Here is a 13570-nt window from a genome sequence, read left to right as displayed (position 1 = left end):
CAAGAAGATATTATCCTTCTCAGTTACTCCTTTTTCAGATGAAAAGTATGCTTTAATACATGAAGCTTTCAGAGTCTCAACCTTTGTTCAGATGATGATAAGAAAGATTTTCTCCTTCATAATTTCAAAAAATCTTTTAGATGATAATAAAGAACATTTTCTTCTCAAACTTTTAGTCCAATGATGAGGAAAGATATTTTATCCTTACATTACCACAACAATACTCTTTAAAAAGGGATGTACTTCAATGGAAGAAGAAGAAGAACCTTATAAAAAAGTGGGATCTGTTTCTTTCTAAATTTGAATACTAAACTGGGTAATAATTGCCAATATCAGCAATCATTGCTGAGAAAAGGTCTTCAGAATCAGAGCTCATCCGTCTCCATATGGCTTCCTGGATATAAGATTGAAAGAGGGAAGTGCTTGTTGGTTCCTCACAGAAAAGATCACTCTTACTCTTGTAACGACGTCTGATCAATTTCCAAAGCTCAGTTTCCTGGATGTCATAGACTGACGATGCTAAGGTTGGATAGTCCGAGTTCAAGTCTAAAGTGACCGAGTAATCGGCAGCAAATTTCTTAAGCTCTTCAGGTATTGGGTAATCGGTTGCTTCTTCAAAGGGTCTACCGATCAGGATAGAGCCAAGCTCAACGTATTGACGTAAAACCGCAACAATAGCGGCAGGCCTGCACGAATCGATCGGAACCACAAAATAGCGATCTGAGCTGCTCTCTATTCCGAGCACCACCCAGTAGGTTTCTTGTTTTCTATCCCGTAAATGCGTGAAGTTAAAGATATCAAAATAAACAACGATTCCTTCAAGAGTTTCTTCATGCAGTCCTCCAATGTGCTGTGGAGTGTCAAGAACCTTGCGAGCGCAAATCTCTCGGATAAACGCGAACCAATCGACGATGGTGTGCCGCTGCTTGATGCAAAGCTGATCTTGCACGTCACAGTGCTTTGTTTTCAGGGTCCACAGATGTATCAGCCGAAGGATCGTTGGCAAGCTGAGGTGACTTCCTGCAAAGAAAGACCCTTCCCTAACGCTTTTCTTAAAGTTGCAGGGATTGCACTTCCAGTTGTACTTGTCTTTCCGGTCTCCCCGCAGCTGGAACAAGCAGTTTTGCCGGCACTTTGGGCAGATGTAAGTGTTTGAGATCAATCTCCTGCGGGCTAGCCACTGTAAACACGCTAACATATCCTGACACACATCCCTTAGAATCTTCCACTCGGCACGCGACTCGTCCTCTTTCACTTGCACCAACGTGATCCGATCGAGCTGAACGGTCTCCCGTCGAATTTCTTCCTCACTCAAAATTTCAGACGCGCCGACGATGGAAGTGAATCTAAATTTCGGACGTTTTCCAACACAATTTCCACCTGATTCTTCGTCTCTCTCTGACTCTATTGAACTATGTGACTCATCATGCTCATGAACTGCATCATCCATAATATAATGCGCGAAATTAAGCATAAAATTGTCAGTGAATATTATGAGAACCTTTTAACCACGAGAAAAGGAACGAGTGGGACACAATGTAAATGGACTGAAGTTACAGAACAAAATTGATTTGCAATTACATGTATGCTATTACGTCTTTGAACAGGTTGAACAGAAAAGAAACAAAATAATCCAGTCTGGCATGGTCGACAGACTAGGCGCAATGATGAAATGTATATGAAATCAAATGTAATATCTTTGTTTACCTTTCTGTTGGAAATGAAATAAATATGAATATGACTATGAATGAAACAAGGGCGTAGTCTACATGGGGAGGGGGGGGGGGGGTTATATTACTCCTGTAAGTAATGAAGAATAATACAATAGAAGAGACGAACAGTGCGCCCCTTTTTAAATAAGAAAAGTACCCCTTGTATATTAGTAAAATTGCCACTTCCACTTTTTACCTCTGATAAATACCCCTTTTATTTTGACACTTGCCCTTTTTTCTTCAACAATATCCCCCTTTCCTTTAAGTCTCCGTTTCCCATGTTCCTAAGTGCCCTTTTTAATCTCTAGTAAGTGCCCCTTTTCACCTCTGATATTTGCCCTATTCGAATATATGAGAGGTGCCGCTTTTACTTTGACCAGCGCTCCTTTTATTCTGTACATGTGCCCCTTTTCCTTTATAATAAGTGCCCTATCCCCTTCTCATAATTAGGCCATTAACCCCTTTGCATCTCTAATAAGTGCCCCGTTTATTTCAACATGTGCCTCTTTTTCTTTCTGATAAGAGACACTTCCCCCTTTCCATAAGAGCAGCTCCTATTACCTCCAATAAATTCCCCTTTTTCATTCTCATACGTGCCCCTTTTCATATCTGGTCAATACAGTGCCCTTTCGGGTGCCATAAGTGCCCCTATTCACTTCTGTCAAATGCCCCTGTTCACTTTTGATAAACGGCCCCATCAAAATCTGGTGAGTGCATGCCTCTTAGTTTTCCTTTGACAAATGCCAATTTCACATTCTCATAAGTGCCCATTTTCATCCCCTTCGTTAAGTATCTTCTTTTCCTCTCATCACTAATTTCAAGCGACTAAGAGCAATTTACCCCAAGCTCGATCGTATTCATATAGATTATATATATATGTTACAGGATTCACTTTTTTCTCCTCTTCAGATGTAATTTTTTGCTTTGCGAGATCACAAATCTTAACATTTTTCATCGCTCGCTTCCCTCGCAAATATAAGGGAATTTTCAGACCATCAAACACAACTGCAAAGTGTGATGCGTAAGCAATATCTTGTATGGTGTATACAGAGGGAAAAAAAATGAAATCAATCCCCGATAATGTTATCAGAATGTAGGGCTATATACCAATGTCTACAAAAGTGTATATTTGACCTTTGAGATTTCCCTTAATTTGTAAATGCCCCTTTTTCCAGAAATTGCCCTTTGTTGTTGGTGCCCCCCCCCCACTTCTGAAGTCACTCTGCCGCTCCTTTTACTGACGTGTCAGCATCATGCTTTTTCTGACACAAACCACAAATCATGTGCATGATCCACACCTGCACACTCTGGTGACATCTCCACTAGACCACGACTCCTCCCCTAAAGACCTAATCCTTGACATTTTGTTCTATTTATTTTAGGTGTGAAACCACCTGGGAATGGGTGGTAAGCACAATTTTCGTTTTGGCTTAAGGGGGGGGGGGGGGGGCGGCCGGGGGGGGGGGAAGGGGGAACCGTACTTTTTTTGTGCCGGGGGGGGGGGTGGGGGTGGGGGAGGGTCCATAGATAAAACACAGATAAAAAGTGTCTTTAAAATTGACTATAACGTTGAGAATGATCATATCTGTTTGCATTAAAATCAATAAAATTTGAATTGAATTGAATTACAATTCTATAACACCCCCCCCCCCTTGCCCTTTTTTTTGGGGGGGACACCTAAACACCCCCTGTTTGCCAAGGGGGAGGGTTACGTGTTTGAACAACCCAAAATACCCCCTGGATACGCCAATGGATAGAGGTCTATTTAAGTCAACCAGTTTCTTGATTCTTAAAGGTCTAACTTAAGTTCGCTCGTTCAGAGACACCATATCAGCTTTCGACCGAACCGGCTAGCTCAGGCCATTGCTGATCATGTGATTGATCACATGCTCAATACGTAGGCGTAGCCGTGGTTCTCCCTAGCCTTTCCAAAGCAAGTCAATATTTAGATCCGATGCGACTCGACTCGAGGTGAGACATTTCCTCTCTATTCCTATAGGCCTAGACTACTTTAGAGTTTAGTGTGTTTTATTATTTTCGGAATGCCAACACGATTGAATTTGAAATTGAAGGCAAGTGGAACCTTGCAAACCTGGCTTGAATTGATTTGATGTGGCATGTGGCGCTGGCGCAACTTTACCTTTCCCTTTAGGCTTTACCCGAGATTCTGGAAGAATCTCAGCAGTCGGGCTTCCAGTTCAATTTCATTTTCTTCCTTCTCGTAGTTGGGTGTCTTCTTGGTAAGTTTGTCTGGCTCAGTTCTGCGTCGGGTATTCTACTCATATGGGGAGCAGAAACGCTTGTCCTTCCATACTCGATCCAGTCTGGCTTTAAAGGCAATCACAGGAGTCAGGACACAACAAGTTTGGAGAAATGATAAGGTGTCTCTCAGGTGATAAGGTAACTCATTAGCACACATTTCTTGCCTTGCTCTTTGTTTATCCAATATAGCCAAATGATTTTGTATCCTAAAATATATTCATATTTAAGCTCTTTTTGTTCACTGTTTTTGTGGTGTGCTCGTATTTTATTTACATGTTTTTCATTGTCAATGTCAGTTACCAGAAGTCATTAGATTTTTTATTAGTGAATAGTTCAGTTATGGCATGCGGATGAGCACAATCTGCATAGTTAATAAATTTAACATGATTAAATGTGCTTATAAAAGATTTTAAAAATGAGGGGGGGGGGGGGTTCCTCCAAACACACACATAAACAAAAATCGAGGTGGGGTTCGACCCCCTACCCCCCCCCCCCCATGTACACGCCTGAAGTAGGTAATATACACTCATTTATATTCCATTAACGCCCCTTGGTCAAGTCATCCAATGGAATCCCCCTCCCCCCCCAAAAAAAAAAAAAAAAAAAAAAAAAAAACAAAACAAAAAAAAACAAAAAAAAAACAAACAAAACAAAACAAAACAAAACAAAACAACAACAAAACAACAACAAAACAAAAACAAAAATAAAATTTAAAAACAAAAATTGAGGAAAATATTTTTGTCTCCAGCAATATCCAGTATCTTTCTTGTTCACTTAATATATCTTTTCTCTTTCTATCTTTTAACGCATTAGACTCGCCCATCATTCATAGAAAATTACCTCGGATATAGGCTTTCTTCTCAACAAAAGATTCTAAGTTAATTGAGAAGGAGAAAGCAGAAGAAGTTGATCGATCGAGGAACACCGCTGTGCAGGTAGACTCTCGTGGGTAGGTCGTTGATGAAGGCTAGAAAGAGGAACGCCCCAAAACACACTCTTGTGGAACTCCTGATCATCTCGATTATCATCATGGCGGAGGCCAATAGTGGGATCAAGTACAACATTCTCAACAAGCCTCGATCAGCCTTGGATCTAGCTGCAGAATTGCAAAGGTGTATCCTCAAGTAAGTACATCCAAACATTGACATAAATAACCATCTGGTATGAAAACCTTCCTCATATTAACATAGAGCATCCATGATAGAACCTTAGAGGAGTGGAGTCAGACAGTCAAGGGAGGAGGAAATACCCCACCAATAGGGTTTATGTACACAAATTTTGAAGACTTTGGGTTAGGGTAATTATTAGGTTTAGTGTTACTTTTAGAAACTTAAGTCATCAGATTTAGTTTCATTGATGAGGCGTTTGGTAAATAACCTACAAACCTCTTGTCAATTTTTGTCGTTGGGTATTCTAAAGTTGTTTCAAGATCTGCAGTCAAATTTCCAGGTCTATCTGTCGTCCAAGGTCCATCTTTCTTCTCCAATATTTTTGATCTGATGCCGTGTTTCAGTGTCAGTGTGTAATAATAATAATAATAGTGGTGTCTTGAATAGCGCTCATGTGTGTTGACTTGACACTTTTGACGCTCCCAATTAATGTGCATTAATCAAATTTAATCTTCCCAAGGGTGATAATATATATTGTATAATATAGTTCACTACACCAAAATTTGTCAAGCCTTGTCACTTGAAAACCTGTTTTTCAAATCTCTTTTTTGTTCCTCTTTAGAATCAAAGCTTCGTGTATGTCAGAAGACGGATCTGGTGTGGACTACTTCAAACTATGTGAGAGTGACCTCTACATTGACTATCAAGCAAAAACAAGAGAACTCAATAGCATTGACCTTCGACCCCTGACCTCGGATCAGAGGAAAGCATTCTTCATCAGTATCCTTGGCAAAATAATGATGATGAACTACCTTGCCCAGTTATCATGATTCATGGTGTGGTGGCCCAGTCTTTGCTCTCTTTCCTTATGACTGTTACAATCGGAATCTACTTGCTCTAACGATTCATTCTTTAGGGGCCCAGTCTTTGCTCTGCTTCCCTTTGACTATGATTATGATGAGACATCTACCTGCTCTAAGGATTCATACATCATCGGCCCTGTCTTTGTTCTATTTACATGTGACTATTATGGTCAGACATCTACTTGTTCTTACGATTCATACCGTAGTGGCCCAGTCTTTGCTCTATTTACTTTTGACTTTGATTACATCAGACATCTACTTGCTCTAACAATTCATACATTTATAGTGGCCCAGTCTTTGCTCTATTTCTCTTTGACCAATATAATCAGACATCTACAACGCTCTGACGATTCATGCCTTAGCAGCCCAGCCAGAACTGCCTAGTACTGTTCTTGAGGTCCAGGACTTCTGGAAGACCAGTTCATACACCATTGCTGGTCAGGTCTATTCCCTGGACGACATCGAACATGGTATCCTGAGAAGTAAGTCCTTGATAATGGGTTCTATGACATTCAAGAACTAAATTATTCATACCCTTACCAACTTTTATAATTTTTGAAATATGTGAGAAATTAATTCATCCTCATTCATGTTTCTTGAAAATGTGACATATTAAGGCTTACATCTGAAATGCCCTACTTCAACAAGTCAATCTTTCATTCTTGAGTTACCAAAAATGCAAAGTACATCAAATTTATAGGGGTATTATGAATAATTTAGTTGTTAACTGTATGATCTGGCAGCATTTGTTCCGTAGGCACTTTTCTAAAAGTTCTGAATCCATACAAATCCAACCCTGGACCACTCTCCCCAACCCTAATCCTAAACCTAAACTAAAACTCAGTGAGTTTCAGAACCTTTAATATCATAAAACGTATCCCAGAACAAATGTTGCCGCATATTGTAGTGGTATGGCTTTATGTGATGTGTGCGATAGAAAAAAAGAATACTTAGATTTTTGTTTAAGTACTCTGCTTAAAACTTAAGATAATACTGCAGTTTTTAATGAATAACAAGCACTGGTCTTTCCACTTTGAAACATCTCCTTTCATGACAGAGAATAAGCCACACCCTTCCACCAAGAAGAGCTGTTTCCAAGATAATGACCCCAGGTTACCTTACATGGTTGACATCTTAGATGCTAGGATACACTTTGCTCTTAACTGTGGTGCTGAGGTATGTACAGCCATCTTGTAGTAAGTTTGTATGGTTTATTGCTGTTTGGTCTACAACCTGGGGGGGTGTTTCACAAAGATCCTAAGTTGAACTTATCTCTAAGTTGGACTTAAAAAATATGGAAAGCCATTAGCATCTTTGAAAATATTTTGTAAAAGTTATTTTGAAAGGCGTTCATTGTTTATTGAAATCATTCATATTTTCTATCATCAAGGAGATTTCATATTCTGGATGTGGAATTAATAAAAAGTCTAAAATACTTGAATTTCTGCTTTAGAATATATTCATTTAAAGACTCCAATGGCTGTCCATAATTTTTAAGTCCAACTTGGAGTTAAGTTCTACTTAGGATCTTTGTGAAACACCCCCCAGTTCTTCTACTATCCACATGGTCTAATAATTATTTTGATCATAAATAATATTTATCATGAAATGAATATTTGACCTTATAGATAGTAGACGAAATGGTCATTATACAAACTGCGATTTGGACTAACTGGTTATTAGACTAAATGAACAATATACCAAATGGGTAGTAGACTACTTGGAGATTAGACCAAATGGAAATCAGATCAAATGGTTATTAGCCTAAATGGCCATTAGACCAAATGAGACAAAATGATTATTAGATCATATGGATAGTACATGGACTGGGTGTAGACCATATGGAAATAGATTAATTGGCCCAAATTCACAAAGGAGGTTTAACTTAAAGGTATTTAAGGTAAAGTTTGGGTATGGGGTCATGAATTTGGTTCAAATGAACATATTGGAAGCATATGCGATCCTACAATATTCAGTGATCGTTGTCGTCAGTTAAAACCGATTCTCAAGTGATGAAATTGTAAATAATAAACTCTTTATGTTGTATAGCGCCCTCTCAAGATTGATTTACTTGAGCTCGAAAACAATGTTTCTTGACTACCATCGACCGATTTGCTATTTCCGTTTGGAAATTAATGAAAAACATGAAATTTACCAGGAGCACCAGTAAATTTTTAATTATTCAATTTCTCAAAAGCAGAAGTGTTTTAGGGGCTAAATTTTCTAGTGCTTATAAAACATCCACAGGGGCATCCAAATATATCAACATTTTAAGAATTACTATCAATCCAATTTTCACAATTTCCCAAAACTTTGCATTACCTTTAATCCATGGTTCAAACCCTAGCTCATTTACATGTACATAACTCATGGTTTAAAAGTTGCTTCTGCTATCCATAAATTACATGTAGCACACTTCGTGGTTTCCAGCTAATGATTTTTCTGCCATTCAACCAATTTCTCTCCTAGTCCTGTCCTCCAATCAGCGTATACACAGAGCAGAACCTTGAGAGAGCTTTACAGATGGCTTCAAGAAACTACCTGAACCAGGAGGTAACGGTAGATACTGACTCCAAACAGGCGAGTGCCTATGAACTTTCTTTCTATCTTTCTATCTTCACCTTTTTCTCCTTCATGTCCCTCTCATTATCCTCCTCTGACTCACTTTTTTTGTTTGAAGACTCTCTTGTTCTCTCCTTTCGTCTTCTTTTTCTTTTTCTGCTTCTTCCTTTTCTTCTTAGTTTTCTGTTTGTTCATCTTTTTCTCCTTCATCTCCTCCTCTTTGTCTTGTTCTCCTTTATCTCTTTATTATCCTCCTCTGCCTTATTCTCTTTTTTAATCATCTTTTTCAAGACTCTCTTCCTCTCTCTCCTTTCGTCTTCTTTTATCTTTTTCTGCTTCTTCTTTGTCTTCTTGGTTTTCTGTTTGTTCATCTTTTTCTTGTTTTTTCCCTTTTCCTTCTTCTCTTTCTCTTTCTTGCTGTGGGTGTTGTTGTTGTTCTTCCTCTTCTTCTTTTTCTCTCCTTGATTTTTCTTTCTTTGTTTCTCTTCTTTTCTATCATTTTCATCTTCTTTTTAAAAGTGTTGAGCGATTTAATTCAACCAAAGTGTTTTTAAGGTGGATGCCAGTCTCCTAAAATTCACTAAATTCCTGTAAATTCTGTAAAGTTCCGAGACAAGCAATTATGGCTATGCGTTATGTGCTATGTATACAAAATGTTTAATCATTGTTATTATCATTATTAATTACTTTTCTTGTTCTTTGTTTGTAGATCAACTTGCCATCACTTTTGAAATGGTATGGAAGTGATGCTGCTGAGACGGATGTTGATGTTGTCAGGTACTATTTTATTATAATAATAACGGGGTTGTTTGTACCCTTTCCATATCAGACTGAAGACACAATATCTCATTAAAAAATGAAACAAAATGTTCATGCATAATATCAAACATTGACCTTAGTGAGTGATTGTACAATTGATTTTTACAACAGATTGCACATATTGTTTGTATATATATATAAGCAAACGTTTGTACACATTTGAAAACAAATTTTTTATTTTTTTTGGAAGAAAATGTTTTAATGTAAAAGATACATGTCCTCTACCGGTAGTGTCTTTTCAAAAGTAATCATGATAATAATGATAATTCTGTACTTACATGGCGCTTAAATCCGCCTAAAAGAGGCGCCATTGATGCACAATTACTGAAATAGAAAACAATACAAGCATGAACAATTAACAAGAGTAAAAATTAACAATTAAAAATTACATTCAAGTTGAAGTATTGTCATATCATTTTCAACATTGTATATCGATTTCATTGATGTTGTAGATGGACCATTCCATTCCTTGAAGAGGGGAAGGCGGCTCAAGTCCAGGAGCTTATCACACTAAAGGATTCAGGGTCAAAGGTCACGATAGGTTATAGGCCATACAGCTGGAAAATCAACTCGATTCAAATAGGAGAGGAATCTGTTTCCGGTGAAAGCAAGGAGAAATGCAGCAAGATGTAAAGTGACTGTTCAGTTATGTGGATTAATTCTTTGTAAGGAGACATTAACGTGATACATGTATAATTCTCGCTATCGCCACTACGGTATTCAACCGTAGAGGGCAGCATGCACTGGCCATGGGTATATATGGCAAAGACACTTCTGGATCTTATACAAATTTAATGTGTCAATTAAAATCGACTTGCGCCAAAGTAGCTTATGTGATATTTGAATTAAACAATTAGGATTTGGGTATTAATTCGGTCTTTGCAGATCCAAATAACATCCTTCACAAAATTAATCATGCCACACATATCAAATTTTAACGAACAATTGTGTGTGTGTGTGTGTGTGTGTGCGACTTTTCTTCTGCAAAAAGCGTATGAAATGCATTTCATTTGATACATTCAATTCATTCTCTCACTCCGCTAATCCTTACGTAATACATACTGTAGGCATCATTTTGGCGCAAGTCGATTTTTGCATTCTCGCAAACAATGCCTCCTGTTCATCCAAGCGTGAACACATACCACACACAAATGGTACCAAATGATTTGGGATAAAACACTCTTTCATAAGATGTATAATAATTTACTGTACGTAGATGATTTTAAAAATAATTAGCAATTTTCTAGGTGTAAACTTTTTTTGACTCACACGGTATAAGATCGATTGATCGATCTGTAATTGAAAAACAAGTTAGAAAAATCTTGGAACCAGCGGGATTTGAACCTGATTTTTTCTGACTTGTTTTTCAATTACAGATCGATCAATCGATCTTATATACTGGGTGTAAGCCACAAATATGTTTAAACTATTGGGTCTATTATTGTCATACAGGGTTGTATAAAGTGGCGAAATCTCTTTTCTGAAGTAATATTTGAAACTTATAGTGTGAATACAGTATTACTACTTAGAAGTACTAACATACAGATAAATATATTTTTGAGTGATTGGTACACTTATAAGTTCCTGTACTCATATGTTTGAAAATAGAACGCTTCTCATCCTTGTAGCGATGGTCATGTGACAGCATTTTGACCAATCGCACATCATCTTTATGTATATATAGGACATTTGATATGTATGTATGTATTCCCTACATAACTGTGGAGGTCTTTTGTACATTTGATGATTACAGAAAAACATATTTTTATAATATTCATACAGCAAATAAATATATGAAGAGATTGTTTTACAGATAACAAAGCCTCTAATCATGTTTTCTTTTGCTTAATGCATGTTTCTCCAAATAGGCAAATATACCCCTCACTATATTCCTACTTTAATATATCTTCCCTTTCTCTTTCTTGTTCTCTCTCTCTGTACCCCTTCCACTTCTTAATTCCTCTGCATCTCTATTTTTCAGAAGTTTAAGTAGGTTGATATATCATTGTGTGATACTATCGCCTCTCCAGATATTTTTTGGATCTGTATCTCTGATCTCTCTGCCCCTTTCTCCCTTTCCTCGTCTCTTCGAATCTCTCCTTCTCTCCACTCTCTCCCTGGTATTTCATTCTCTCATACTTGTAAATCAAATTGAAAATGTTGCATCTGTATCTCTGATCTATCTGCCTCTCTCTCACTTTCTCTGTGTATCTATCATCCTCCCTCTTCCCTGTTTCGTTAACTCAATTTCCCTCTCCACCCTCTTCCTGCTCTGCTCTTCACTTCTGCATCAGTGTACAGTTAAGAAGTAATCCAGTTGAAATCTTCCAGTCTTTGCATCTCATGGTACTTGTTCTAATCTAATTGATTGTGAACACATGGTGGGTGGACGTACATGTACTACAGAAGAATTTGGTGTTTGGAGGAACAGTATTTGTCCCATCTATTTTTAAAAGAATCAAGAGATGTAAGACTATACCAGGACTCTCTCTCATACTTGTACATAAAATAATAATAATAATAGCTCACATTTATAATGCGCCAATACTTTGTTTCTAGGCGCGAAACATATTATTACCCCAGTCATCGGATTCAGACTTACCAGCACACAAGGTATGCACATTCTCCACTCCCTGGGGAGCATTCCAGCCAGTCGCCATTTTACAAGCGCCATTGCTAATCAAACCACAAATGGACAAAGAGTAAATAGAACTTTTCTCTTTTTTTTTTCTTTTCCTCCATTTAATGAACATCAGTGAACATCCTACATAGTACAAAAATACAATAATACCTTAAAACTTTTTGGGTCATTCTATATAATCCAATAATAAATGCTCTTTGTTTACATAAATGCATTGTACAGAAGAAAAAACACAATAGCCTGTATTTGAAGTCTACAGACTAATTAGTATTCATATATTTGTATGTGCTCATGTTTATGTATATATATTCATGTTGTAGGCAGCAACTGACTCAAAAACTCACACACAGTGGTGAAGCTTCTAAAGTCACATCAGTCAGTGTGTATCTCAAAGCTTCTAGAATGAATATTCATTATGACATCATCTCCAGTGAGCAGCCAATCAGCTATCTTCTCTTAATAGACAAATATGAATATTAATACAAAGCCACACTGCAACACGAATATGCATGAACAAGATCGAAAGATGCTTGTAACTGGCTGATCATTGCATGCTCACTGGAGTGATTAAATTCCTCAAACAAACAAATCCAATATGGCTGCTCTATTGACATCTTAACAAATAAACAGAAAAACCATAAAAGAACACATTTTCAAATGACCCAAAAAGCCATCAATATCAAGGGTTATACAAGCAACAAGGAACATAAACAAAATAAAAGAAAAAGAAAATACAATTCTTCATAAATAACAAGTATTATTACATCTACTCTTTTTTTTCTCCTTAAAATGTTGATGTTATTACAAGACTATGCTACACATACATTAATATATAAGCATGAACGCATGGAATTCTGAAGCTAAGCTTCATGGTAGAATCAAAAAGATTTCTCACAACAAACAAATTAAGAGATTTAAAGCTTTTTTTTATTAATCCCTCTCTTTAAAATATATATCTTCCTCTATATAATACGTAGCTTTATTTCTTAAAACAGAATCGTCTCTCTAAAAACAACATTTTTTTGGTAGGATTTTTTAAAATCTCAAGCTGGCATAGGCTATAATCACACAAGGTATGAAACAAGATACCAAGAAAAGATGCACACCCCATGTGTGTTGGTTGCAGGTGCTCAAACGTTAAAACATTTTGTCCCCCTAAAAGTTTGACTGGATCAAAGATAATTTCATGGAAGTCGATACATAGATTTAAAATACATTGTTGAGAGATTCAGGTTTAAATTAACATTGGTTGGCTTGGTCAAAAGCAAGCTAGACTTGTTGGTTGGTTACACAAGAACATGAACTGTATTTGAGTTTGAAATCAAATATTGTCTGTTAAAGAGCCAAAAGGGCGCTAACTCTGTGTCCTCCCCACCACCCCACCCCCTCCCCACCACCCCACCCCACACCCTCCCCCTCCCCCCCCCCCCATCCTCATAAGTGTGAACAGTTTAACTTTCACAATATTTCATTTGTGAGCACAAATAGTACCCAGATAAGAATTGTTAAAATCAATTCCGATTGCTCTATTATCATTTCTAATGATTGTTATTAGAGATAACTGCATATACAATTTTGTTTCGTTTTAGGACAACTGATCCT

The 13570-nt window shown here is 37.3% G+C and overlaps 2 protein-coding genes across 2 annotated transcripts in view; one reads left to right on the top strand and one right to left on the bottom strand.

The window, feature by feature from the left end:
* The window catches only part of LOC753486 (TBC1 domain family member 7), an 11651-nt gene extending 11405 nt beyond the window's left edge, over window positions 1-246 (bottom strand). Inside the window, exon 1 of the mRNA XM_030993624.1 lies at window positions 1-246. This exon is cut by the window's left edge and continues 247 nt beyond it. The gene's annotated coding sequence lies outside the window, so the exon portion shown is untranslated.
* Window positions 247-3640: 3394 nt separating this feature from the next.
* On the top strand, window positions 3641-10208 carry LOC100890992. Its single transcript, XM_003728380.3, has 8 exons — window positions 3641-3683; window positions 4788-5098; window positions 5706-5863; window positions 6276-6428; window positions 7004-7122; window positions 8416-8526; window positions 9218-9285; window positions 9780-10208. The coding sequence occupies exons 2-8, from the start codon at window positions 4935-4937 to the stop codon at window positions 9958-9960; spliced, it is 954 nt and encodes a 317-aa protein (XP_003728428.2). The 5' UTR covers window positions 3641-3683; window positions 4788-4934; the 3' UTR covers window positions 9961-10208.
* Window positions 10209-13570: the final 3362 nt, after the last annotated feature.

This window comes from Strongylocentrotus purpuratus, unplaced genomic scaffold (assembly GCF_000002235.5).
Source record: "Strongylocentrotus purpuratus isolate Spur 01 unplaced genomic scaffold, Spur_5.0 spur5_scaffold_20, whole genome shotgun sequence".
NCBI classification, from domain to species: Eukaryota; Metazoa; Echinodermata; class Echinoidea; order Camarodonta; family Strongylocentrotidae; genus Strongylocentrotus; species Strongylocentrotus purpuratus.
Note: the sequence above shows the minus strand (reverse complement) of the source record. Positions and strands in the feature narration are given on the sequence as shown.